The sequence below is a fragment of the Pezoporus wallicus genome, unplaced genomic scaffold (assembly GCF_028554395.1).
Source record: "Pezoporus wallicus isolate ANWC-B61680 ecotype Strahan unplaced genomic scaffold, APGP_CSIRO_Pwel_v1 contig_227, whole genome shotgun sequence".
Taxonomy (NCBI): Eukaryota; Metazoa; Chordata; class Aves; order Psittaciformes; family Psittacidae; genus Pezoporus; species Pezoporus wallicus.
In genome coordinates, this window is record NW_026635704.1 from 14161022 (window position 1) to 14187104 (window position 26083).

At 39.7% G+C, this 26083-nt stretch overlaps 1 protein-coding gene across 2 annotated transcripts in view; it reads left to right on the forward strand.

Annotated features, from left to right (window-relative positions):
- Positions 1-26083, forward strand: part of SPIDR (scaffold protein involved in DNA repair) — a 204188-nt gene that overhangs the window by 43311 nt on the left and 134794 nt on the right. For both annotated transcript variants that reach the window (XM_057397746.1, XM_057397747.1), the window contains 2 exons: positions 7747-8003; positions 17376-17476. In XM_057397746.1, coding sequence (XP_057253729.1) covers positions 7747-8003; positions 17376-17476 — 358 coding nt within the window. The remainder of the gene's footprint in view (positions 1-7746; positions 8004-17375; positions 17477-26083) is intronic.

The window sequence follows — 26083 nt, forward strand, 5'->3', positions numbered from 1 at the left end:
TCGCTGAGAAGACAGCCTCACCTGTTTCGGTTGGCTGAACCATGCCTTAGAACAACCTGTTCTGGGAGAGGCAGGCTGGAACACCTTGTGGATATACCTCCAGAGGTATAGCCTGCTAAACCTGTTTGCCTTGTAGAAGCTGAGGTTTCTGCTTCAGGATTATGAGTTATGGCTTTGATTTCATCTTCCTTACCACTTGTGTATTCTTTACCTGGCTTAAAAAAGAAAAAAATGAAAGTTGGTAGAATAACCATCTTTTCATAAAGTGTGTAAAAAGTCTGGTTTGTTGTCATTTAACTCACTCCTCTCCCAAAGTTTTTCTTTTTGTGTGTATGTGAAAAATCTTATTTTCATGCTATTTTTTCCATCCTTGTTTTCTAAAATGATTAGTGTTGTGTGCAGGATACTGTGTGCCAATGGTGTATGAGTACAGGATTATGTGTGAGAGAGCTCAAACCAAAGAAAAACATGTACCTCTCCCTCCACAAAAAAGAATACATAGCCAAACATACTGTATGTACTCCTCATCGTCACTTCATTTTCCACTTCAAGGCAGTGTCATCCACAGAAGATATGGGAGCTGATAAGTGATGATACAGGTTACTTATTTTGTTAATTGTTATTTCATGTGTGATATAAAACAGCATTTTGTGGGCTTGCCTACTGTACTTAAACTTCAAAGAGTGTGGAAGTTGAGAAGGGAGTATTCTGTCCATGTTGTCCTCCACGCCTTTTCTTGGTTTCAGAAATGATGCAGAAAGTCTAGTGTCAGAGGGTAGCTGGCAGTTGGACTTGACAGCAGCTGTATCGCTCCATTAATTTCTGCAGAGTTACATCCAATCAAAGCCTTTTGAGCTCCTTCAGTCCGTGAAAGCATCTTTGAAACGGTCCCATTTACTTGTCATAGAATCATAGATTAGTTAGGGTTGGAAAGGACCTTAAAATCATCTAGTTCCAACCCCCTGCCATGGGCAGGGACACCTCACACTAAACCATGCCACCCAAGGCTCTGTCCAACCTGGCCTTGAACACTGCCAGGGATGGAGCATTCACAGCTTCCTTGGGCAGCCTGTTCCGGTGCCTCACCACCCTCACAGTAAAGAACTTCTTCCTTATATCTAACCTGAACTTCCCCTGTTTAATTTTAAACCCATTTCTCCTCGTCCTATTGCTGCAGTCGCCTTACATCCCTGTAGCCCCCTTCAGATACTGGAAGGCTGCTAGCCCCAACTTTCTCAGCCTGTTCTTTTGCTGACAGTTATTTGTATTTTTCCTTGGAATTGACTCATGCTTTTAAGACAGTAGCTGATGCAGCTATAATTTTTGACCGAACTTGCAGAATAAATGGGGTTAGACATGTGTAAGACTTCCCTAGGAGTTCTCCAAAGGAAAGTCCAGCAGTGTAAGCAGCGGTTCCTGAGGTGCAGTAGCTGGCCTCCTTCCTCCAGAAATAATCAGGAATCAATTTCCTTTAAGATAGGAAGTACTGCGCTGCTGGAGGCAGTGAATCCTTTTTAATTAGTCATAGAAGAGAATTCCTCACCACTTGTTTAAAGGTCTCAAAGCACCATTAAGAGGAGATGAGGGTGCAGTCTGTGACCAGATTCTGCTTTGAATAATTACAGTGTTGCTGCCTACACTTCTTCATATTCAAGTAGATACAGCATTCTTCTTTGCTACTTGGCATAAATGATTTTGTGTGCTAATAACTACTGCATTGCAGTCTAGGGGCGGTAGCATCTAGGAGACAGCAAAAATTCATGGCCACATCCATGTGAAGGGAGATGTTGCTGAAGTTTAGAGGTGGCTGAGCAGGGAGAAATAAGCAAACAGTTTGTCAGCTCAGTGGTAGGTTCCTAAAGAAATGCTTGAGGTGGCTGTTCTCATGCCCTCAAAGAGTGTATGGCTCTGTTTCCTGTAATGGCAGCCACATAATGTGTGTGAAGCAGGACATGTCGATACCTAGTGTGCTGAACCAATGCCACTGATAAGTATTTAGGACAGACCAGATGGTCTGAGCGCATGTGCTGTGGAGGAATGCTATACTTAGCGAAACAGCCAGGCATTATCTGAGATCCATGTTAAATACATGCCGTCTCTGTAATAAGGCTGGCTGGTTGTTCCAGATACAAAATTTCAGTTAATCTGCTGTGTCAGTTTGGGCTTGCAAGTCCAAAAATACCTTGTTGGTGATTTACGTCTTTCATTGTTGTTCTTGTTTGTCATACGGTTATCTCTGCCCACGCAGCACTACCTAATCTTGTACGATTTGCATGCTGTTCCTGTGGTTATTCCGTGAGAAGAAAGTTTGGTGTCACCCACAGAGTGGCACACGCCTAGCTCTGCGCTTAACATTGAGCTTCTTGTGTGGAGGTAATCTGAATTTTATCGCCCTAGAGTGAAAGTAGCTAGTTTACCAAGGACCAAACTGTTTCTCAAGATACTAGGGAAAATGTTCGGCATAGACTTCAGTGTTTCAGTTAAAGCTTCAGAAAACACAAAGCTTTGAAGAGAACTGTGGGCTTCAAATGCTTTATATCTTTAATTATCTTTATAGAGCTGAATAATATCCTGTACTGTGTGCACAATGCTTCAATTAATTTTGCGTCGATTAATTAAGGGGAAACGTCTGTTTTTTACCTTTACCCTACTCCTTTTAATCCTGCAAGCCAGCTTCTGCTGGAGTTAGCTTCAAGCATTCATAAGCATAGCCTGGGCCTTTGACATACTGCACTGGTGATTTATACTTGTGAATATTTGTTGTAGCAAATCCAGCGGCTTTTCTGCTTGCTCAGTTTTTTTTGGAAAGTACCATGCAACAAATAAAAATCTCCTTGTAGCCTGTAACTAACTCTCTGGGGTAGAACTGTGCTGCGTTTGAATCCCTTCACATGCACAACAGTGCAAATGTAACATTGCTTATCAGAGAGGAAGACTGTGTAAAAGGAGAGGTGGTAGGATAGTCATATTAAATTGACTCTGTGTGTTTGTTAATACCAGCCAGCTTCCACCCATCTTGAGAGCTGTCATGAGGGACCAGTTAGGTGGAATGCAAATTAATTCTGATAAAAAGGAAGGGAATCCAAAAAGAGCAAAAGAGTCCATGAGAGAACAGGCAGGAGATAACAAAAAACAGTTACAGAGTTAGAAGCAAAGATACATGAAAAAACAAACAGGAATGGAAATACCGTAAGATTAATTTCCCTCTGTATGTACATTGATCAAAGTCTGAAATTCTCCACTTTATTTCCATTTCTGACATTAGTTGGCTTTGTGACCTCAAGAAAGCCTGGTTCCTTAAGGGTGCCATGTGAGAGACGCTATTAGTTCTGCTGTTTGAGCTAAACTATAGTAATGTAATAAGAGGGAGAAAAATTAGTGGGTTTAGGGAAGGAAACGACAAACTAAGTGACCTGCGACTGCAAAATGTTTTTTCAGTGTCTATGTAGAACTTCATAGCCATTTTTTGACAGTAAGATGAGATTTGGCCATACTGCAGCATACTGAAGCATCTTAGTTTCAGCTGATGAACTTGTTCTGAATATCTGTGAGCCTTTTTTTGAGCATTGTATCTGCAAAGTGTCTGCATACCAACTGGGAAAGATTTACAACATTTTCTGAATGTACGATGACCGAACAAGTGAAAATGTTTAACCAGTACAAAAGTAGGGTGTATATACTGATGTATTTCTAAGAAAGAAGGGTTACACTGTGTGATATAACTTGGGAGGAGAGCCAAGGGGGATGTGAAACTCCCAGCTGCTCGTCTCCTTGCCTCTCATTAGCAATCACTGTATGAGAAAGCCTTTCCTTAAAAATACTGATCTATTATTCAATAGAATTGATATATTAGCTTCCTTTTTGTACAGGAAGTGTTGTATAGTTCTGCTTTCTGTGCTGAAGCTGGAAGCTTCAAATGGGAATTTAACACTTCTCATTACCTTACTGCTAATTTATTGATAAGAAATATCAATATTATTAAAGTGATCACATACAGGTATTTCTTGCTTCCATCATTATTGAAGCAAAAAGGTAATTTTTTTTAGACCTTTTAGAGGTAAGTGCTATGCAGATTGCAAAGGTACTCCCGAAGACTTCCCAGAGTGTTCAAGGCAAAGCAACAGGCAGCTGAAGCAAACCTTCTGAGCGTGAAGGAGTACTTGGTTGCAGAAGTAACAGAAAGGTATCTTGTGTGCTGCCTGCATGCAAAATCTGCATGCTTATGAATGCTATCTTCATTTCACTGAAGTCAAGGGGTTTTTCTTTGAAAAATTTGGGCCAGGATTTTACCATTAATGTGATAATTTTTGTGTGTTTTTTTTTTCTTTTAAATGAATTCAGATTGATACAAGTAATAATATATTCTTTAGCAATCTTAACTGTTTAGCTGGGGGGTGGGGGTACTGGGGAGAGGGGCAGAGAATAGTCCCTGCTTCTCAGTCTGGTTTCTATTTTTATGTTTGTACCATCCTTTACATTAGCTAGTACTAGTGAATGCTGTCAAAACCACATTATAAATTAATTAATCTTAAGAACTATCTTTTGATGCATTTTGGTTTAAATGCACTTGTTTTTAAAAGACAAGGTCCTGGATGCTCTGCTACAGTACTCACTGACTTTGTTTTCTGTCACCAGAGCTTATCAGAAGCAATAGCAGTATTCTGTGCATTTATATTACATTCATTTTCCCTTAAAAGAAAGCGCCATAAAAGGAGAGCATTTAGAACCCTTCAAATGAAACTTGTCACAGAGCAAATCGATTTATTCTGAAAGTTAACAAAGTGAGCCATGTTTGTCATTTTAGTGAGAGAGAGATTGAGGTCAGCCCCTGCATTTTTTTTCCACTCAGCTCTTGGATGTGGAAAAGTGGTTAGCATGACACAAAAGAGTGTTGTGGCAAGGCCACCATTGGAAATGATAGGTAAATCTCAGTGAACAGTCTACTACCAAGTATTTGGAGTGATTGGGATATATGGGAGACAGTCATGGTAAACCCTGGGATGGGGATAATTAAATTGGGCTCAGGCACTGGAGGAAGGGATTGGGGTGGGGAAACTGAGCCTGTGTGTAGTGGGGAACATTGTACCTTCAGCCACCATAACCAAAATTAACTATTTTTTAAAAATAATAAGCAGAGCAGTCAACTGCTTTTAATTTGACACTTCTCTGTGCTTAGCAGTGCTGCTTTTCAGAGCCTCTCAGTGATATTACTTGAGATCGTATTTAAAAAAGCCAAATGACCTCTGGAAAGTTCAGCTTCATGATACTGATAATTGTTAAACAATTTCTTCACTATTTATCAATGATTGGTTTAAAGTGAACCTAAGAAATTAATTGATTGTTTGTTGCCAGCTGTCCACCACCATAACGGTAGACACACCAGTTCATTGACTGGGTACTTGAAAAATCATGTGTGTATGTTTTGAAAATACTTTTCTCTTAAGACTGTATTCTTGATGGTGGCTACAGTTCAATAATGCACAGAGTTGGAAGGCTGAGGTTTTGTTCTTTGCTTTTCTTCTCTGTTTTTATGGCTTCCTCTTTTAAGACAAGTTTCCAACTGACCCATTAAGAAAAAAAAAGCACGAAGAAAAAAAGCTACCACCCCCCCCTCCAAAAATCTCTCACAAGCAAACAACCCAAAAACAAAACCCCCAAAGTATGGTTACCTTGGGGAAGTTAAGTCTAAACAAGTATACCATAATAACTATTAGCAGACGAATTAAATGATTTATTAGACAATCTTTACTTAGCTTCTTAACTCTTACAACTGCCAGTAGGATTAAAACATGCATATAGCTCGCAGCACATCCCCAGGGTTTGGCATATACTTTTTAGTTGCTCAGAGAACTCAGGTTTATATCCTTTTTTTAGGTGCAGTAGGTATTGTGGCAATTCGAGCAAAATTAAAGCATTCCTAAAGCACAAGAGTGCGTCGGAATGGTGTTTTAAGAATTAAGTGCTTGCTTACTGCTTTCATGCTGTTTGAAACCTTTATTCCTGGCTCTTTTCCAATGTGGAAGGAGTTTGTTTTCAGAGAAATATTGTTGCCAAGGGACGAATGTTGACTGTGTTGTGTTTAAAAAAGGCTGATATTAATTACATTCTTTTAGCTATTCTCCTTCTCTGGATAACTTTAAAAGGTCCTTCCAATTTCCAGAATACTTAGGTAAGCTCTCAGAACATGAGCACAGTGCCTTGTCTTCATTTATGTGAAGAATGTATTAAAGAACTGGTGAGGGCTGAACTCATTTTTGTGCACAGCAGAGAAATGCTGGTTTCAGATTATTACACTAATTAAGAACATACAACAGCGTTATTGAATGCAGTGATTTCCTTCCCTTTCCTCTTTTATCTTTAAAGTCTTTATCTGAGCTAGTTGTTAGATAACCTGTGTGGGGAGCTGCTTATTGCATTAGACCAGAGGAATAGACTAATTCTTTTTTCAGGACTGGGGCAGTAGTCTTTGGGTTTTTCCATTTCCCCGTTGGTAATGTGAACCTAATGTTTTGCTCTGGGTTTTGGTTCTTACAAGGATCAGGCTGAATTATTTAACTTTTCTACAGGACAGTTTTGTGCAAACCTCCTTGAGCTGGGTTAGTTCTGGTGGTCCCAGTGATGGGACTAGTACTATGCTCACCCCACCAGAACTTGCACAGAGTGTGGTTTGTTGTTTTGGCTTGTTTTTTCCCCCAGCTAGCTCCAGAAGGACTGAGCCCAGCTCATGTTTCTTAGTCTTCTGGCTATTTCAGAGTTTTAGATCATTTTGTTCTGTACTAGGCAAAACGCTGCTTTCCAAGTGTTTTTACTTAATACTTGGTACTTTAAGAAATATGATGTCAAGAGGGCATAATGTACATAACAACTGTGCAGAGCTCACCTTAGGGTGCCAATGCAGCTGCCTTGACGTTGCTGTGCAGGAGCCAGATAGGACCAGTAGAACAAGCTGAGCCAGAACCGGTGAATTTTCCTTACCAGCCCTCCCCTCAGCCTTCCATGTCTCTTTGCACACTTGGGGCCTTATCCTCTGCTCTCATGCCTCCTTCAGTGGGATGAGTTCAGTGTGTCCTTTGAGTATATAGGAGAAAGAGCTCCACCGAGGTTTTATGAGTCAACTCCAGCCCTGGCTGCTGAGCAGTGATCAGTCCTCTCTGGAGCTACCTGGATGTAGCCTGATAGCTTATGTTCAACTTCTGAAACCTTCCTGGGAATCTGTAGGCCTACTGGACATAAGTGAAGGCCAGCTTTAGTGGGCAAAATCTTGTTTTAACCAAAGATTACATACTTTCTGCCAGCTACGAGCTCTCAAGAGAGGCATATATTTCTTCCCTGCATTCAGACTGTGGAAGGCAGCCTTCCTACTTGAATCCTGATGTGAAAGCTCCCTTTCTCTCAGCTTTCCTTCTAGTCACTCTTTCTGCTTTCCTGAAAACTTGCTTTAATCCTAACACTTGCTGGAAACTTCTGATAGAGATAAGCATTGGCTTACTGTCCTGATAAATTCTGTTGTTTGAAAAAACAGATCTTACTCATTCCAGTTGTCCCCCAAGAGATAGTCCTTATTATTCAGGAGTTCATGTTGACTTATGAAAGAGTAATGTGCATTTACAATGAAATTGTCCAAGCTATATTAATAAATTAGCCTTCAATTTATGGATTGCCAAGGAACATAAATAACTGCCTACAAAAGCCTGTACTGTCTCAGTAGCATTCTGTTTAAATAGCTTTATATTTTTATTTGTTTAGACAGCTTTGACAGAAATTTCTGAGTATTCATCCGATAATGACAGCGTGGGAGAAGGAGGGACTGGCCTGGTGACCACTACTCCAGGATCCACTAAGAGCTTACAGTCGAGGGCAGGAGTGGACACCGGGGATATTACAGCACGGCCGGCCAGCGAGTGGCTGAGGTCTGCAGAGGCCCTTCTTAGCACCCCCAGAAAGCAGGCGGGCAAAGCCCCCCGAGCCCTCACCGAGTCTGTGAAGAAGAGGAAGCTGCTGAGGTAAATGCACTGTCTGCCTTAAGGCATTCTTATTTTTTCTTAATTGTAAATAAAAGAATACTTATAGAACAGTAGGAATGCATTTCCAGGGGAAGCATTTTAGAGATGCAGACTCCAAAAACTGAACAAATGACATTTATTTGTAAACAAGCAAACAGGGTGAGAAAGAACTCAGTTCAGATTTTAAATCTGTGGTGAAAGCTTTTGAACTCCTGTGTACAAATCCACATTCATTATTCACTATTTCTCTAGCTAATCACAGTGCAGAAGTGGTCACTTCCTATACTGAGTTAATGAAAGTTGCTTGAACATAAATGGTATATATGAAGGTATGCCTCAAATTACAGAGACTACAACTACAAATATTTTCAACGTGATTCCTTCTTACTTTTTTTCACAGGTGATTCTATGTGCAGTAATCAATCAATCAATTACTTAAAAATGAATCTTCACTTTGGTGAAATAGCCAGACTCTATTTTTCTCTAAAAATGTTCTTGCTTATTTCAAAATGCTGCCTGAGGGAACAGATCTGGAGGTCCTGATTACTGAGGATCTCTACACTTAGAAGTGTTTTGCTCGTGCATTCAAACTCTATTTCTTGTTACTTCAAAAATATGACACTACTGTACTATGTCAGACCAAAGCTGTAACCTCCAGAAATGCCTGTTTGTGGCCAAAAGCAAGTATGTGTGAAAGTAATAAGAACAGGACAAGTGTATAGCAATATTTTGGCCAGATGCACTTCCAGCTTTCAGCAGGTTACCACTTAGGAGCTGTTTCCTACACTCAGTGGGTTTGTCTTTTCATGAGTTTGCCCAGTAGTCTTCTGAAGCCATAAAAACTTTTGGCTGCTGCAGTAACATTCCAGGGTTAGTTAGCAGTTCTGTATCTTAAACGTGATTTGAAACTGCAGCTACCAGGTTCACTTGGTGACCTGTACTATCAACAATGTTAGTGCAAAAATATATTTTACAGCAAAGATACTATGAAACAAGTGTGTAAGAGAATAAATGGCTCTAAAACCAAACCAACCAACCCAAGCCAACCACAATGATATAGAATGTTATCTGTTGGGAGTGGCCAGAGGAGCAGAGCTTGAAGGATTTTTCATTCTTCCATCCTGTGGTTCTACCTTGGGTTCCTTTGGGAACAGGGAAGCAGGCAGGAAATTCTTCAGTTATGAGTTTTGTTTATCTAGGTGTTTGTCCAGGTAATAGTCATCTTTTCACTCTTCCTGTTCAGGGCATTAATTTTGTGTGTGTCTCTGCCATCCTTCCTTTTACTGTTGATGGAGAACATTTTCATTGATATGATGTGCTGCATCTTCAATAGGAAAGCTCAGATTTTCAGTGCTGTGGATTGAAGACCAGTCTGGGGAAGGGTTTATCAAACACTACAGAAATCAAGATGTAACCAAGCCAAGAGAAAACTTCAGAAGTAGGCTGATTGTGGATGATTAAAATAAATTCCGCTTATCCTAGTGTTAGAAAATGGAGTGTAGATTCAACAACTTTGAATGGAAAAAAATGAGAAACCTGTCTAGGTCCCCAAAAGAACATGCACAATATACAGTGTTGCTGGTGATGTGCAAAATTTGAAGGTGCATGTTGCAGTCCTCTTCTTTAGGAGTTAAGTGGAGTTTTGGAAAGTGATCAGCATTTGCAGACAAGAAAGGCATGACAGAAGCAATTGCTCCCCCACCATGCCTATGAACTGGACTGTTCTATGCGCATTTGCCAAACTCTCATCTGTGTTCATGTAACCCCTGTAATGTTAGTATTTGTTCCCAAAATTGTTGTAAATAACGATTGTTCTTTCTGCCACAGTCCACAGGGGAGAGCAGGTAGTTTGTATGGTGGTGTTTGTCCTTCAGGGCTGTTGGTCATCCCAGGCAGGTTCTGAAGTAACCTGCAGGGCAGTGCTGTAGGAGGTGCCAGTTTGTCATGTAGTCGGGAAGTATCATCTCTTGGATTCACAGCCGTATCTCTGCTTCTGGACATCTTCACCTTAAACATTGGTTTTACATGGCATCTTGTCTCACCACCCTTATTTAAACAAAATTGGTGATGGATGGAGTAGGAGTGGTATAATTTTCCCAGGGATGCTGACAGATAAATGGCATTTTACTACACCCATAAGCTACTAAGAGAGTTGATAAAGAAGTGCTGCTAGTGGTATTTGGTCCTAAGGTGAGTTGCCTTGGTGATCAGGTCAAGAGCTGTTGGGTTTAGGTATTCTTTTTATTCCACTATGAAGATTCAGTGTCTCAGCTTGAGTCAACTCTGCATGGGAAAATAATGCAAGGGATTTGCACACCTGATGGGAGAGCATATACACTGCAAATAGAAGTTTTCAGGAAGTTCTTTTTAAATTTGGAATTCATGTAAATGCTGCAGGGTGAAATGTTAAACTGCACTATTTCCAAGTCTTTCAAAGTTCCCTTGTGAAAGAAGGGAGTAATGAAAAGTAGTGAGAGTCTCAATGTTTGTTACAGAGGTTAAACAAGTAACTGAGTTCCTTCAGAATTTATAAAGAAGAAAGAAGAAAACTCAAAATGCATGGATGCATTCAGCTCTTCTCATCTACAAGTAAACCTTCCATAAAGGTGTTTTAGATTGTTTGCTTTTTCTACTAAGATTCTATTTCCATCAGGGAAAAAAAAACAAACAACAGTCCAAGTTTCAGTGCAGGAAACAGATATCTTAAGTTATATAATGTTATCCCTAGTTCTAAATCTGTCATGTTGCAAGAGCTTGTAGTTGTGAAGAACAGCTGTTTTTTGTTTGTTGTTTTTAATATTTGAGTGGCCATTTTTAGTTTGATAGTAAAATAAAATCTTGGGAAATTCTGTTTAATTATCATATATCTACTTGTATGCAGACCACATACAGATCTGAGCTGCTAAAATTAACCTCTGTTATCAAAAGGGGAGAAATTACAGAATGTCCTGGTACTATGTGCAGTAAAATGAAACCCGGTTGTCACATGAGGCCAACTGAGGTCCTGAAAATAAAGGAAATTGCCAAGGGAGGAAGGAGCTGGCACAAATAAAGCAGGCTTTTACTCTAAAATTGGGTCTGTTCTTTCTTACACATGTCCACGAGTAGCATGAGGGTGTAACAGCAGCAGACTAGCCTTTTGACCCTCCTGTTCTTATGCTGATTTTAACTATTGGATTAAGTTTTCCTTGCTAGTGAATTTCTTGTTGGATTAGGAGATTATAACTGAAGCATATAATGGCTGCAATAGTAATCACTGGCAATGTACATGTGCAAGTTATTTTGCACTTACTGAAAGTTAAAGCATCTTTCTTTTTTTATAAAGTGTGGATGCTTTCATGGGGCCAGATGTTTGGTATTAACAGGAAAAAAAACCCCACCTTTTTCCTTAAAATAACAGAATTCTCCAATTTAATGTGTAATGTACATTACTGATTGGAATGGTTTAGCAGGGTACAGTTGTTCCCCATCAGAAGTAAGTAATTTTGATGCCTTTGGTTTGTTTAACCATGGAGCTTACTTTTGTATGCAAGATCTCTGCTCAGGCAAGTCAGAACCTTCAGAACTGAAGGGGAAGCTCTTCCTTTACCTCGTGGGCTCCTGCAGAGTCTTCCTTTTGACTTCATTACTCTCTTCTGTAAGGAATTGTGCATGTGAGTCTGGCATTTGATTTTTATTTGTTTACTTTTTTTAATACCAGTCAAAAAAGGGATAACTGATTTCTGGGAAGCCTCTCCTTATTGAATCATCCTACTTCATGTGAAGGCCTCTGCTGCAAGACAATATGGAATAACTTTTTTTGGTACGGATTCTGAAGAGCCAGAGAACTGTAGTCAACTTCTCAGCTGTGGTTTGGGGTATTTTTCAATGGCTCATAAGAAGGGGGGTGACCAATGTTTTGAAAACTATGAAAGGAGCGGGCCCCAAAAGCTTTCTTATTTCCAAAGATGTTCCTAGATTAGGAACATCCTAGATGTTTCAGATAGTTTGGCTAAGAGCTTGGCTAAGTAGAGGCATGGGAAAATCAACTGCCTAGAAAGTTTTACTGAAAATCTCTCACTGGAGGCCATAAGTGATGTAGAAAGTGGTCACTCACCCTGTTCTCAGCAGTTAGAACTGTAATCCTTCTTACATCTGTTCTTCTGCACTGTCAGAGACAGCTACGGCCTGGAAAATAAATCTCACTACACAAGAATGATAAAGCCTTGGTTTCTGTGACAAAGAACTATTCTTGATTTGCAGGAGTAATTTTATTATAGTGCCATGTACCACTTGCAACAGTCTAATTGTTAAAGGTGATATTGAAGATGTCTCTAGAATATTTTACAATCAGGAAATTACATATTAAGACATTGTAAATTCTCTACATGGTCACTTTTGGCTGATGCAATTGCTTGCTTTCAGTGTGCTACAAGGAGTCACAAAAAATGGTATCTTTGTTCCACATATGTTTTGTAGAGGTGACCTCTTTTGTGGAACAATTGAAAAAAGATGGTGAGAGACTACAGGGACTCAGAAAGACTTTTGGCTTATTGAACTCTTTAGAGAAGCTCCAAATCCTTGAATATTTATGACTCTACAAGAGGCTTTCCAGTATGTCTGCCTTTTTGATTTGGCTAGTGTAAACAAACCCTCTCTGGGTGGGTGCAATAGATCAGAGCATTGTAAGCTAATTGATAATAGCTGATGGGTTTGCAGTGTTCACAAATCAAGTGCCAGCAGGCTTAGGGACCCTTTTTAATTCTTTAGCAAGCTCCCCATGGAGTCAAAATGGTCAGGTGAGTGTTGCAGAAGCCAGTTACTTCACCAGTCAACTTGGAAATATGAGAGGAATTATGTCCTTGCTTTGAAAAGGGGGGGGGTATTGCCCACTCCTGAGATGGGAATATGTATTTGTGTAACCTGTAGTGTTTTGAAATACAAGGAGTCCTGAAGTACAGTGTATATGTCGAGATGACTCGATAATGAGATGCTTAAGTGGTCACTGTTTTTAAATTCAGACGAAGTCTGGGCAGGAGTAGGCTTGGATGAATGTAGGGTTATTTTTGGTAAGTGCCTTGCTGAATGAAAACCTTAATAATAAATAAACACAGATCTCCAGCACTTCAGAAAGATTGAAAATTGCTTTTCAAAACACAGCCTACTCACTAATGCTCTTCTGTTGTTGTTTGTTTTTCTGTTAGCCTCCTTGGAGTTGGAAAGTAGGGACCAGCAGCCTTACTTACTGATCAGGCTCAGTGTTACCTTTTGGAGATACTTGTCACATAGTGGCAAAAAGTTCTTCAGTCTTGCTGTTGAAATTTGTGGAAAGAGGCAGCCACCAGAAACAGGGCTTTTGTACTAGGTTCTGAGCTTTCTTACAGTCATCAAAGCTGTCTTTCATGTGGATACTGTTGGACATCGACAATAATGGCAATGTGTTGTTTTAAATACAGTATTTCAATAAACTCAGATTTAGTACAGAAATAGGATATGGATTTCTGCTTGTTAAATCTGTCCGCCTTCAGGGATTTAAAGGCACAAAATAGTTGTACTGAAAATTTCATGATTAAAAATAAAAAGGTTGTGGGCAGTGGAGATTGTATCTAAGCAGTTTGGCTTCACTAAACAGCCTTTGCATTAGCAATTTGCCAAATGCATTCAATTTGCTCATATTAAAATATTCTGGGGGCAAGTTTGAAGTGCGGGTCAGTAAAGTATGCATCTCAAATTACAGTTTTTGTTACTTAAATACAGTTTGTCAGGTCCCTTGATTACAGAAATTGTACATTAGTTTGTACAAAATATGTTTGCTATATATGAATACACATATACAAACACACACTGGATGTTGGGTGTGTCATGGAAGACAATTACATACATCATAAGGGCTAGATCTGGGAACTGAATAACTTTTCTTAAACTCCTTGAAGCAGCTAGATGTATAAATAAATACAGACTGCAGATTAACCAAGAGTTGGTACTGTAGAATCCATTCTCCACCCTTGATGGCAAGAAAGGTCTTAGATTTGACAAAATTAACCCAAGCAGTTTCTGCAGCCTGAATAGCTGAAATGCTAGGAAAGGTAGGGGATATTTCAGAAGGACAATGTATGCACAGTGAAAAGTGAATATTATTCATCTCTACCTTGTATTACCTAAATAAGCAAGTTACTTTCATGTACTAGAATCTATGCCAAAAAAAGACTTTTAGTCCCAGTAAACCCAGCTAACTACCAAAGCTGAAAGCTCATTAGATATTGAACAAGCCACGGACATGCAATTTGGAATAAAATAGTAGTAATTTTAACTGTTTGCTTTTTTTCAGAACATTAAGTTCATTCTTACACTGAAGCTGGCACCTGCTTAAGCTTTGCATAAGCTCTGTGTAACTGTCTTATCTTTAATCTGCACAGCCAGGAGTGCCTCCGACTGTGTAGTTTACAGTGTCTCACAGCACATACAAAAGTGTTTGCAACAGTGTGGGCACCTGTATTGTATGAGGAATTAGTAGTTTTCAAATGCCATTATCATCAACCTGTTAGAATATGCAATAGAAAGCACCCTTTTCTTTGTTTTACATGTTTGAGCATCCTGGGTTTGGAGTGCTGTTTACATTTCTTTGTTTCTACCTTTCAAAAGAAGCAAACCATAAACTACCAACTCTCTTGCCATCAAATTCCTTTTGTGCATGGCATGTCCTTGAATTGCATTTTCCAATTTCACAATGTATCAAACAGACATTATTAAAAAAACATACTTCCAATGAGCAGCTAAGAACTGCTCATACGTACATTTTGTTTAAATTTTATATTCTGCAGTCAAGAAGTGCAAAACGCTTTATGTTGTTTTCAGTTTAAACTATTTTTAACTGCATTTGGAAAGTGAATGGAAGAATTATTATTAACAAACATAAATGAATTTTATTAGCACAAAGGGCTGCTAACGAAAGGCAGTTTTACTTTTCATGGACCTTTGTAGTAACTGTTATTCTAATACAAGCATGGTTAGCAAATTAGTAATGAAGCTGTGTCAGTGAGACCCTACCTGGTAGGCATATCAGACCTGAAGCAAGAATGGTGTATTACTGTTGTGTGCAATAGCCACGAAGCCAGGAACTTGTTTTCCTTTGTGCTACAGGGTGATCCTACCGTAGGTGCAACAGTAGTGGGCTTACAGAAGAGTAGGAGCTGATTGACTGGGCACAACCATAGCCCTGTTTCAGGGAAAGGGGGAAGAATTTAGGCTGTGAGCCAATAATAGGTGCTGTCTTATGCAGGTACTTTTAAGGCTTTCTAGCATTATTTGGACAAAAAAAAAAAGTACATTTAACTGTTGTCTGTGGAAGGAATCAAATAGGGTTTTAGAACACTTCTGCTGAACAATTTTCTTTCACCAGATCAAAATCTTGAACTACTAGCTGTACTGTGTATGTCTATAGTCTAACCACACAGTTCAATGGCAGACTCATGAATGCAAGACTTAAACAAACTCAAAATGGGTTTACCTGCTGTATTTCTAAGCCTAGCTGAGCTGGCATTTACCTGTCCCAGCATGGCTCATGTAGACCATGCAGCCAAGCTGAATTACGAGTGCATCTGGGAATGGTTCCCTGGCAAGAAGAGAAACTGGGTGGACGGTTTGCTGGAGTTTATAGAACTGTCTTGCTCCCAAGTGTTGCAATGCAGTAATGCCTGAGTGCCTAAGTTTTGGGGAAAATGTGGCTGGGCAGAGTGTTACCAGCACAGTAAGCTGTCCTGTACGAAGTTCAGTGCTTGACTGTGCTGCTCTTGGTACCAAAGCTTCCATTGCACTTGCCCGTATTAGTTGCCCCTGTGTCTTAAAGTCCATGTTAAAAGCAGGTTTAAGCAAGGTTCTTAAGCTTACCTGGAGGTTCACTGGAGCCCAAGGTTTCCCAAATATTTTTGTTTTCTCCATAATGTAGCAGATTTTGTAGCTTAAGTGTGGGCTCTTTCTTTGGGGAGTTAGTGATTTTTTCCTCTTCTGAAAGAGTGAGAGTTTCTATCTTCCTTGCCTGAACCACACTAGCCATGGAAGAGATGCAGTAATGTAAACTACAAAACTTATATGGGTCATTCTGTGTCAAATGTGACTCTTGTATTTCAGAGTGCTTATTCATTGATCTTTACTCCTAAGATGCTTAGCCATGCCATCTAATAATTCTTGCGATAGTTATGAATTTGCCAAATATACAGGTGTTCATTAGAAATTCAGCTGAGACGGCTGTCAACTTTTCATATAACCTGTTGGCTTGTGTGCAGGTCTGTTAACCAAGAAGAGATTTTTATGTAGCCTACCTGAAATGCTGCTTAGCCTTTTTAGCTCCTTCTTGGTTTCCACAGGTGTGAATCCTTCCAGTTCCATGTTTGCACTATGAGCTTTACCAAGCTCTTTGACTTTTTTTGGCTTTTTTTTTTTAAATCAAAACTTTCTAAGAATGTGCACAAATTTCCATAAGGTGGTTGTATGTTATCTCTGTTGACTCCTAACCTAGTTTAACCCAAGGACACATTTCACCTTCGTAGAAATATTTATTGATACACTGGATAGTACTTGTTGTGGAAAAACTTGCACTATAAGGAAAGAATGAAGTAGGCTTTTATGCAAATAACTTCTTTGAAGACAAATTAAAATGTTCAAATACTCCTATAGTAGTCCAGAGCAATTTTGTAATAGCCCAGAGACAACTTCCAACACATTTGTCTTTTTGTTCTTCAAGTGAGAAATTATGTCTTCTGGCTTTGATTCTGGGGGTAGGAATTGCTTTAGTGTTACCTTAAATGTATTTGTGCTAGATGCCACTCCTCTGTTCCTCACCTTGGGAATGCTAAATTAATTTCATCTTGGAGAGTGTTCAGACCACTGAAACTGCACACTTGACCCAGCTTGTGAAATGAATCATAGGGTCAAGTATGGGTAAAAGAATATTCTTGTGATCACTCCTTGCCAACAGACAAACAAATCTGGGAGGGGAAAAAAACCCAACCTGTTATAACTGGTGGTTACACTGGTTTGTTTTGGATTCACAATTGACTGTAGGTTCTATTAGGATACATGCATAAGTGCAAGGAAAAGTTGGAAACCTTTTGTTACAGTCCTTGTGTTGGAGACAGGACTGAGAATGTGAAGATTTTGAACACCAAGATAGTGAAAATGTTTTAATGTGTGTATTGATGCTAAGTGTGTGTTTTATTGGGAATATACATATTGGAAAATCAAAAGTAGGAGAAGTAATCTGCAAAATGTAGTTTTACTGCATGTTTCTGTCTCTAAGGCTCAAAGCATACATATTCCATCTGTCCTACAGCTTGTCACTTGGCAAAACTGAATACTGATTCCTGGCAAACCTCAGTATTCCTTTATTCTTTGTAGGGGCGGACTAGCTGAGAGGTTATGTCAACTGCAGAACAGAGAAAGATCTGCCATTAGCTTTTGGAGGCATCAGTGTATTTCAGATGCTAAAATCCCCTCAGGTAAGAAATATTATACATATACTTCTGTGTGAAAGTATATACTTACATGGATATGTACATGGCCCACATACGGGTACAACTGAAGCTTGTATTATTTGTGGGATTTCCCTGACTTGAATTTAATAATCTGTTGATTGTCTTCTAAGACTATATTACATTTCAGCTAAATATGGTGGTTTATAATGTCTCAGTTATCAAAGTGTTTGAATGTAAATGTCAAAGAACTTGGTTTAAATACCCTCCATGCAGATTCTTCACAACTCCTTGATTTCCAGCATCACCTAAGGAAATGGTGTTTGCAGCAGACTGTTGGACATTCAAGGTTTAATTTATGGGTGTACAGATGGTTTTTTTTTGCTCCTGCTAACTTTTTCTTTATAACCACCTTTTTCCTTGTTATCTTTGAAGTCAGCTGTATCCATGGATAAGTGCTGAAATTGTGAATGACAGCAAACAGGGACAAATGAGCATGAAGCATAACTACAGTAAGGCACCTCACTAAAAAAGAAATAGTGGGAGTTTTGTGAAGTAGTTACAAGTGACTGATAGCACCAGTTACTTTCAGTAGTATTTCTTGAGAGATAATGGATTCATAGAGCTAAAGTGTAAAGAAATGGTTAGGGTTTTTTATCAGTTTATGTATGTGTAACTGTAGGCTACAAAATTTCAGGCATTTATTCTGCATTAAGCCAACTACTTGTTTCTGAGCACATACTAACTTCCATTTATTTTTCAGGAAGTCCTCTGGTAGTAATTTGAAAACATACGGACGAGGGAATCTATCACTTGCCTTGAGAGTGTCCTTAATTCCACTCCCAAATTTTTAAAAGTGGGCTTTCTTCCAAATCTGAGTTTGTCTGGCTTCAGTTCCCCTCCTTTGTTTCTTGTAAAGCCTTTCTCCATTACATTAAAGAGCTCTTCAGTATGTGGCATTTTCCCTCTCTGGCACTTGCATAGCAAAATCATGCTGCCTCACAACTTTCATAACCTAAACAGTCTGAGCTCTTTAATGCTCTCTAAAGCATTTTTACCAGTCTTTGAGTGGTCTGCATGGCTTTTTACTGCACCCTCTCAAACTTTTCAGCATGGGCATAAGAACAAGAATGGTTACTCTGTATGTATTCTTCTGGGTTTAGTCTCATCAAAACCACTGGCCAGGTCCAGTTCATTATTCTGCCTCCTGTATGCTCAAGACCTGTAATGAGTGTTTGAGTCTGGTTGTGCTTTAGTCACAGCACTATGCTGGGACTTCACATTGAATTGATTGTCCAATATGATTTCATAACTTCTGTAGCTGTTGTTTTCTGAGATCCAGTTTCCACTCCACAGCTACTCTTTGTATTTCTTGTACCTAAACACAAGGAAGTATTTGTGCAGATATGCTGCATTTGAGTATGCCCAAGTAACCATGCAGTTCAGATCATTGTGTATGTCAAGCCTGTCCTCCTTTAGTCACAAATTTGCTTGAAACTGTGTTACCCACACAGTTTTTTATTGTGTTTTTAACTTGTTTTTATGCCATTGATGAAACCATTTAATAGCATGAGTGTTTACTTTTAAATCCTGCTGGAACTGCTCCCACTCAGTTATGACTGTCCACTGATAAAAACCTCTAACTGTAATTCACAAAGTTCTCTGAAAGTAATATATATAATTTCTTTTTGCATTCCACTTAAAAGGGTTTGTTACTGATAGTGAAGATGGTTGTCTTTTCATAAGAAGGTTGTATGATTTTAAGTCACATTCAAGCTGTTGGCTAAAGCTAGTCTCACAGTCTCTCACTGGAGCTTTAGAGTGGCCACTTGCATGCTTACGTATTCAAAATGCCACCCATGTGGAATGGCACATTATATTTCTGACCTTAATTCCTTACTTATTTTTCCAGTCACTTTGCCTAGATCTGATGTCAAGCTAGATGTTTTCCAGTTATTGTAGGTCACTTTGTTTGCCCTTCCTGAATAGTAGCACAATATCATCATCCTTTTAGTCTTCTGGAATTTTGCCGGTACTTGAAGACTTACTAGAAAGTAACATCAGGGAACCAGAAATGTCTTTAGCCAACTCTTTTCTGAACTGCTATATTGTAAATTCTACAGGAATGCTGACTTAAAACCAGTCAAGCCTTCTGCATGCTCTTATCCTCCACCTGAGTTACTAAAGAATATGAGGGTACTTTATCATTCTTACGTGGTATGAGAACATCCTCTTGCTTCCTCTGAAATATGGAACACAAATTGATCCTGGATAGGTCAGTCTTTTTAATAAAATGAAATTTTTAGTATGGTCTATAGTAGTGGACCCGCAACATTGCTAATACACTAATATTCTTTCCGTCTTAGCCACACATGTCATTACAACACCTTGTGCTTGGCTACTCACCATTTTGTTAGACTTAAACTCCTAGGCTGAAATATTCCATGCTAAACATCTGCCCCTGGCTGAATTCCTTCCTTTGATTATTCTTCTTTCAGAAAATGAGTCAGAATTTGTTAGCATTTTATGAGAAAAAAGGCTATGGGAAAATACCTTGCTCTGTTCCAAAAGACATTTAAAAAATTCTGATGAGTCTCTTCAAGATGATTTAGTTTTGGCAGAAGATGAACCATTTCTGGGATATGCCTTTTGTCATCAGGGTTAAAATCTACAAGAACTTGAGCAAGTCAGAAGTCTTTTAACACAAACTACTGTTTCATTTACCCTGTGAGCATTTGCTGAAATATCTGAAAGATGCTGAACACGCCATAACTTAGGAATACACTTCAACTTCACAGCCTAAATTTCACTTCCAATTCCCAAGCCTTATTCCAAAACATGAAGATGATAAAACAATCATTAAAGTAATTGTGATAATATTTGGGGGATATTTTTTCCCCTAGGGTAAAATCTATCTTTGATGCTTTTGTTGTTAGAATGGCCATACTCTTTCACGTCACCAAAATAAAATTGGTGTTTGGTTTGGAAAATGACAGAATGGTTGAAACAACCTTCTTATTGCTTCTAGTCTGAAATGTGAAGTGTCAGTACAGCCAATACATACCACTTTCATCTTTTATCTTGTTAGAGCCATACTAAGGGTGTCTCACTAATCTGAGATTCTTCTTGGATATTGTTTCCCCTCTGCTTTGCCCAGTAATATTTCTAACCCATATTGTTTCCAGGTCTGTTTCTGTTTGGGCAAAAAAAGTAAAGGAAAGAACTTCCCAAATGACAAACTTCCCAAAGGACAAACTTAAATGAATTATCAAAGGAGCCTGAAGATTCATGTGAAGGATTGAAGTAACTTAGTTGCTGGAAGAGCTGTCACACCATTTTGGATATCCTGTAGACATGCAGACAATAAGTTCATTGCCAAGGCAAAGGGGAGCAATTTCAAATAAGATCAGTTTGAAGTCCTTCTTCCATTTGCGATTTAAGGAAAAATGTTTGCAGAAACGTGGGTTGTTCGCCCTTTAGGCATTTCATGTTACAGAATTTTATGCCTTTGTTGTGCTGTTGTTTACTTTTGTGTTGTCTCAACGGCCATGTTATCCAAACCCCCCTTGCTTTGGCTTTGTTTTTTAAAAATTCCTCTCTGATTGCTCCCCTGACCCCTTTCTGTAAGTAACCATTGTGGTTTGGCTGCTTCTTGGTCACTGGGATGAATCACTACCCCAGAAAAGAGCACCTCCTTTCAGCACGCTCTTTCTGGCTTTTATACAGTGCATGGGGGTCTCACTTTTGGCTGATTTACTCCACAGGGCAGAAGAGAGCCTTGTGCTTCCTCCATCTTGACAATTTTGGGTTAAAATTCCTTTTGGCAGCCTGACCCTGTGTTGGGATAGGCACTCAGTAAGGATGTGTGTTTTTGCAAGGTGATTGGTAGTTCCACTTCTGTAATCAAGCTAAACATGTCCAACAGGCCTGAAAAGAGAGAAGACCAAAGCTTGTGTATGCTACGCGGTGTTGGTTGCTGTGGCTTAGTTCTAACAGAGATGGGCGTCGGGCTCTTTGCCACAAATCCAGAATTTTTTCTTTTCTTCACAAGATGTAAAAGGGAGGCTGAGAAGCGTGCAGGCACCATAACAGCAAGTCTCTAGTCAGTCAAGCTGAGAGACTACTATGTGCAAGGGCTTTTAGGCCATTTGCAAGCTTTTTTTCTGTATGTAGTGCTGCAACTTCCCCGTGAAATTTCCTGTTTGGGCAAAGAGGAGATCTGGATAGTTGAGAGAGAGAGAGAGAAGGGTGGGGGGAAAAATGAAAACCCAAACCTTTTCCTGTCAACATTTGCCAGTTGTATGGGGATTGTGTGAAAAATAGTGCTTTTCTGAGTTGCATTCAGGCAACTTTTCCTGTCGATAGGAGAGGACACTAACAGTATTTGAAGCAAATTCATGTAGATTACTTCTGTAACTTCTGAAATTTTGTTTTCAATACATTTTCCATTGCTTTTCTTTTCCTTGCAGCTCTTTACCTAAAATGCAGAAGCATATTATTCTGTAGGATTTGTAATCTTATACAAGGATATTCAAGATTTGTTGGCCTAAGATTAAGATTTGAGATTGGATTACAAGTGAATTTGAGTAATAAACTGATAATAAACCCAAACCATTGATGTTTCCTTCCAAAATACTCCTTCCTCTTAGGGGAAAGTGACCTTCAAGGGAGAATAGTTGTTCAGTTTGCTGAGGCAAGTGGAACACACACGTGAGGGGAGGAGGGTGAAGCCCTGGAGATGAGCACAGGGCTTCACATGCAACACCACATTTTGAGGAAGGCTGAATGGTTTACAGAAGAGGACATAAACAACGACTTCCCTCACTTCCAGTTTCAGTGACTAGTTGAGGTGATGAAAAGAAAGGATTTTAGCAGCTTGAATACCATGAGGCTTGCACAAAGAATTATCTCTGTGGATGAAGAAAACAAGGGTAGTCCCTTCACAGGGTTTCGTTTTACCATGCAAAATTCTTCTAAAAACACAAAAACCTGAGCTGTGCCAGTTGTTGCTTATTTTCTTAGCTCTTGATAGTTTACTGCTTTAAAGTTAATGCTATAAATTAGAGAGATGGCAAGTCAACAAATCTGTATTTCTGGGTTTTTTTGCTAGCCAACTGTCTGAACTTGTTGCAGCATTGGGAAAGAAAGAAAAAAACCAATGTAAACTTGTCTTTTTAAAACAAGAATTCTTTGTATTGTTCTTGTTTTCTTATGAGAAACAATAATGGCATGCACACTTCAAGTAGCTTACATATGCTCCTATAAAGAATGTGTAATGTTTAAAGCACAGCCAAATTCAGCAGCCTTTTTATAATGAATATAGATGTGGCAAAAAAGCCATCATGCTTGCAAGACTTGGTGTGTTTTTGAGGGAAAAAATCTTTTCAAAGGGCTTCAGAAGTTACCAGCTCAGGAAGAATAATGATATGTATAAATCAGAATAGCAACCAGATGTGTTCGTACAGGCTATGAAAAAGTTGGAATCTCCACCTGGAGATTGACACTGGATTGCAAGGGTCTACCTGAGCATGCAGATCTGCTGAGCTGATCGGCATGGAGGTGCACTGGCTACCCCAGCTGACACATTCCAATCATGCACAGCGTGGTAAAATTACCATCTACCCTGGCTACCTCTTCACAATCTGGGAGTCATGTACACAAGTTTGCTGTCCTGAAGCACCTTTCTTCATCCTGTAGGCCTCATAGGGTCTGACTGCTGGAGTTCCATCATCTGTCTCTAGAGAGAGTCTGTTCCATTTGAGAGCTTTCTGTTCAAGGCTACAGTGTTTCTGGAACACTTGAACAGTAACATTTTAACAAAATTCACTTCAGTGACTTGAAACTGCATGTAGTCTTACCGATATCAACATCTGATGCTTTTCCGTACGTAAGTTCCATGGATCCTCTCCTTCCAGTGTGTTCAGCTTCCTGTCACTGTGTAGCAAGCGAAACATAAAATACGCAGTCCCTAAGAGATCATAATTTCTATATTTTTCTTCTCATTTGTCTTCCTTATTGGTAGTTACGAAGTTATTAAAACAAACTTTAGAGTTGTATTTCAGGCACTGAAGCCAGAATGTCTGAACATTTGTTTTTTTAAATTGTGCCCCTCAATGTTTTTCCTTTTCTTCTCTCCCGCCTGCTTTTTGCTTGTTAAGAGTCAAAGCAGACTGGCTTTCTTCTTAGCTTCCCTCTAGAGCTGCCCTTGGCATGGCCAGTGTGTCATCTGTGACCGTGTACATTCAGTGTTGATGTGGCTTAAATATATGCATCTGTTGTGGAGCCACTTTGTTTGCTCTGAAGATTAAGGGCCGTCACTCTGCCAGAGACTGTAGGTTCAAGATCTCAGGATCCATGACCTCCAAAGGAATGGGGAACTCCTTTGGTTTTCTTTTCTTTTAATTTTTAACTCTCCTGGAATTCAAAGTAATGCAGAACATCTGCAAAGTACCGCGTCAAAACATGTTTTGATGTCATGGTATACGACATAGTGTATGACTGAAGGCCAGCATCACCCTATGTACTGAAATAATAAGCAGAAATGAAAGGATCTAACAAGGAAAATGCATTCAGTGTGAAATTTGTTTGTTCATCTCCCATGTGCTTGAAATATCTTGCAGCTTAATTGAGCTACTTCATGTCCACGTTGCAAACTGGAGTGAGAGACCAACAGCCCAGAGGTCACGTGGAAGTAAATAATCAACTGTGATGTAAGAGCAGACCTACTTAGGTGCTCAACCCAAAGGTTCCTCTAGCTTAGAATCCTGTTCCTAGAAGTAGCAAGAGCTACCAAAGTGACTAGGAAAAATTCTAACAGGGTTAACACTTGATAATATTTCACTAAAATATTCTCTAAACTCTCCTGACCATCCCTGACTCGGGGACTTTCTGAACCAGAACTAGTGTCTGTGTTCTTAGAACTTCTGAATAACTTTTTTCCTCCTGCTTACTGGTTGTTTTACTGAACCCACACACTATAGAACTGTTTTGATCTCACAATTATAAAGCATCAGGCTTTTTTGGAAATCATGCCCAGGTTTGTTCGATTTACCACTGCTGCCAAACAGACCTTTCCCTGTGCTTTCAAAGTTTCTGCTAAAAGTAGCAGTGAGAGGATGATGTCCCATTTGCCTAGGTTTGAATCAGGATTTCTTCATCTACCTCTCAGAAGCCTGAAGATATGGCTTCTGGGTATGATGGTGGGGTGATGCTGAATCTGCCTGTCTAGCCTCCTTATGGCAGGGCTGCTGTGGATGGCTTTTGGCAGAGTTTGTTTCGTGTCAATCATAAAGAGGCTTCACCAGAGATACTTTCCTGCTTAAATGGCTTATTCTTGCCACCAGTCAGTATTTCCTGCTGCTTTCCCTCATTCTGGACCGCTCGTGAGTTCTGGAGAAACTAATTTCTTTGATCATAGTCCATCTAGCAATGATTTCTGTCTGATGCCTTCCAGCGGATGGCACTTACTAAAGCAGCGTTCTGCAAAGGGCTGATGTGACCTTTATGGGTGGAAACTAACCCAGCTCATCACGGGTATCTGATTTTTCTTGTACTCCATCTCTTCTGTGACCAACATTTTGAATCACTAGTAGCCAGCATGTTACTGTGCGAAGGCTTTTTCTTCTTACATAAAATTCTGTTAGAAGTGAGGGAGCATAACAGGCCCTGGTGGCTGATTTCCCCTTCTTTTAAATGGCGCACTTTAGAGGAGGCATGTTGTACATCCCAAGTATGTCTTCAGAATTCACACTCAACCATATTTATGAGAGCCTTTCTGTTTCTCTTTGTGGCACCTCGAGCCTTGTGCATCAGAGATTGAATTTATACTTCATGCCCCTGGGATGAATAAGCTTTCTGTGTTCATGAGGCCAGATCTTTCAAATGGTCCTTGTGCCTGTGTCAGTGGATGTTTTCTGTAACTTCCCAGCTGACTCTGTGTGAAGGTGCTGGAAGGGGCAGCTGTTCCAGGACCACAGAGCTGCAGCAGCCCTCTGTCACCAGAAGCTCAGAGTGCCCAGGGCTTTGCTGAGAAATGCACCTATGTCTGACGCTCACCAGGCAGCTATCCAGGTTTCCATCTTTATCTCCCTCAAGCACTGCTGCAGAGGCATCTGGCACCAAAGAAGTGTAGTCCTCAAATTGCTGTTTGAGTGGAGGATTGCTGAACACATACAGGCAGCTGTATGCCTACTGTGAGTGTGCATGTGAACTTGTCTTTCAGTGGGAGAAGAAAGGTTATCTTCAAGTAAGTAAACTGAAGGTTTTTTAAAATGAGCATTCCATAGGTACCTGCATTTCATACTCTTTCTCAGGGTCCCTGCACTATATTGCATTATGCCTAGAGACAGTGGTTGAAAGATAACACTAGGTATGCTGTGACTCATGTTTTCATTACTGTAGTGTGGTGTTTATCCATTATGGACACTGAAGATCAAAAAAGATGAAAGAATTTGGCCAAGACTTGTAGAACATGTACATCGATGGTATCAAATGTGCCTGTGGACAATGCACCTTGAACAGCTGGTATCTCTGTTCAGTGACTTCATCTTGTGTGTTCTTCCTGCATGCTGAAGGAGCTTCAAAGGACAGTCCAGCCTGCGCATGGTAGAAGAAAAGAAGTAACTGGATACTGTT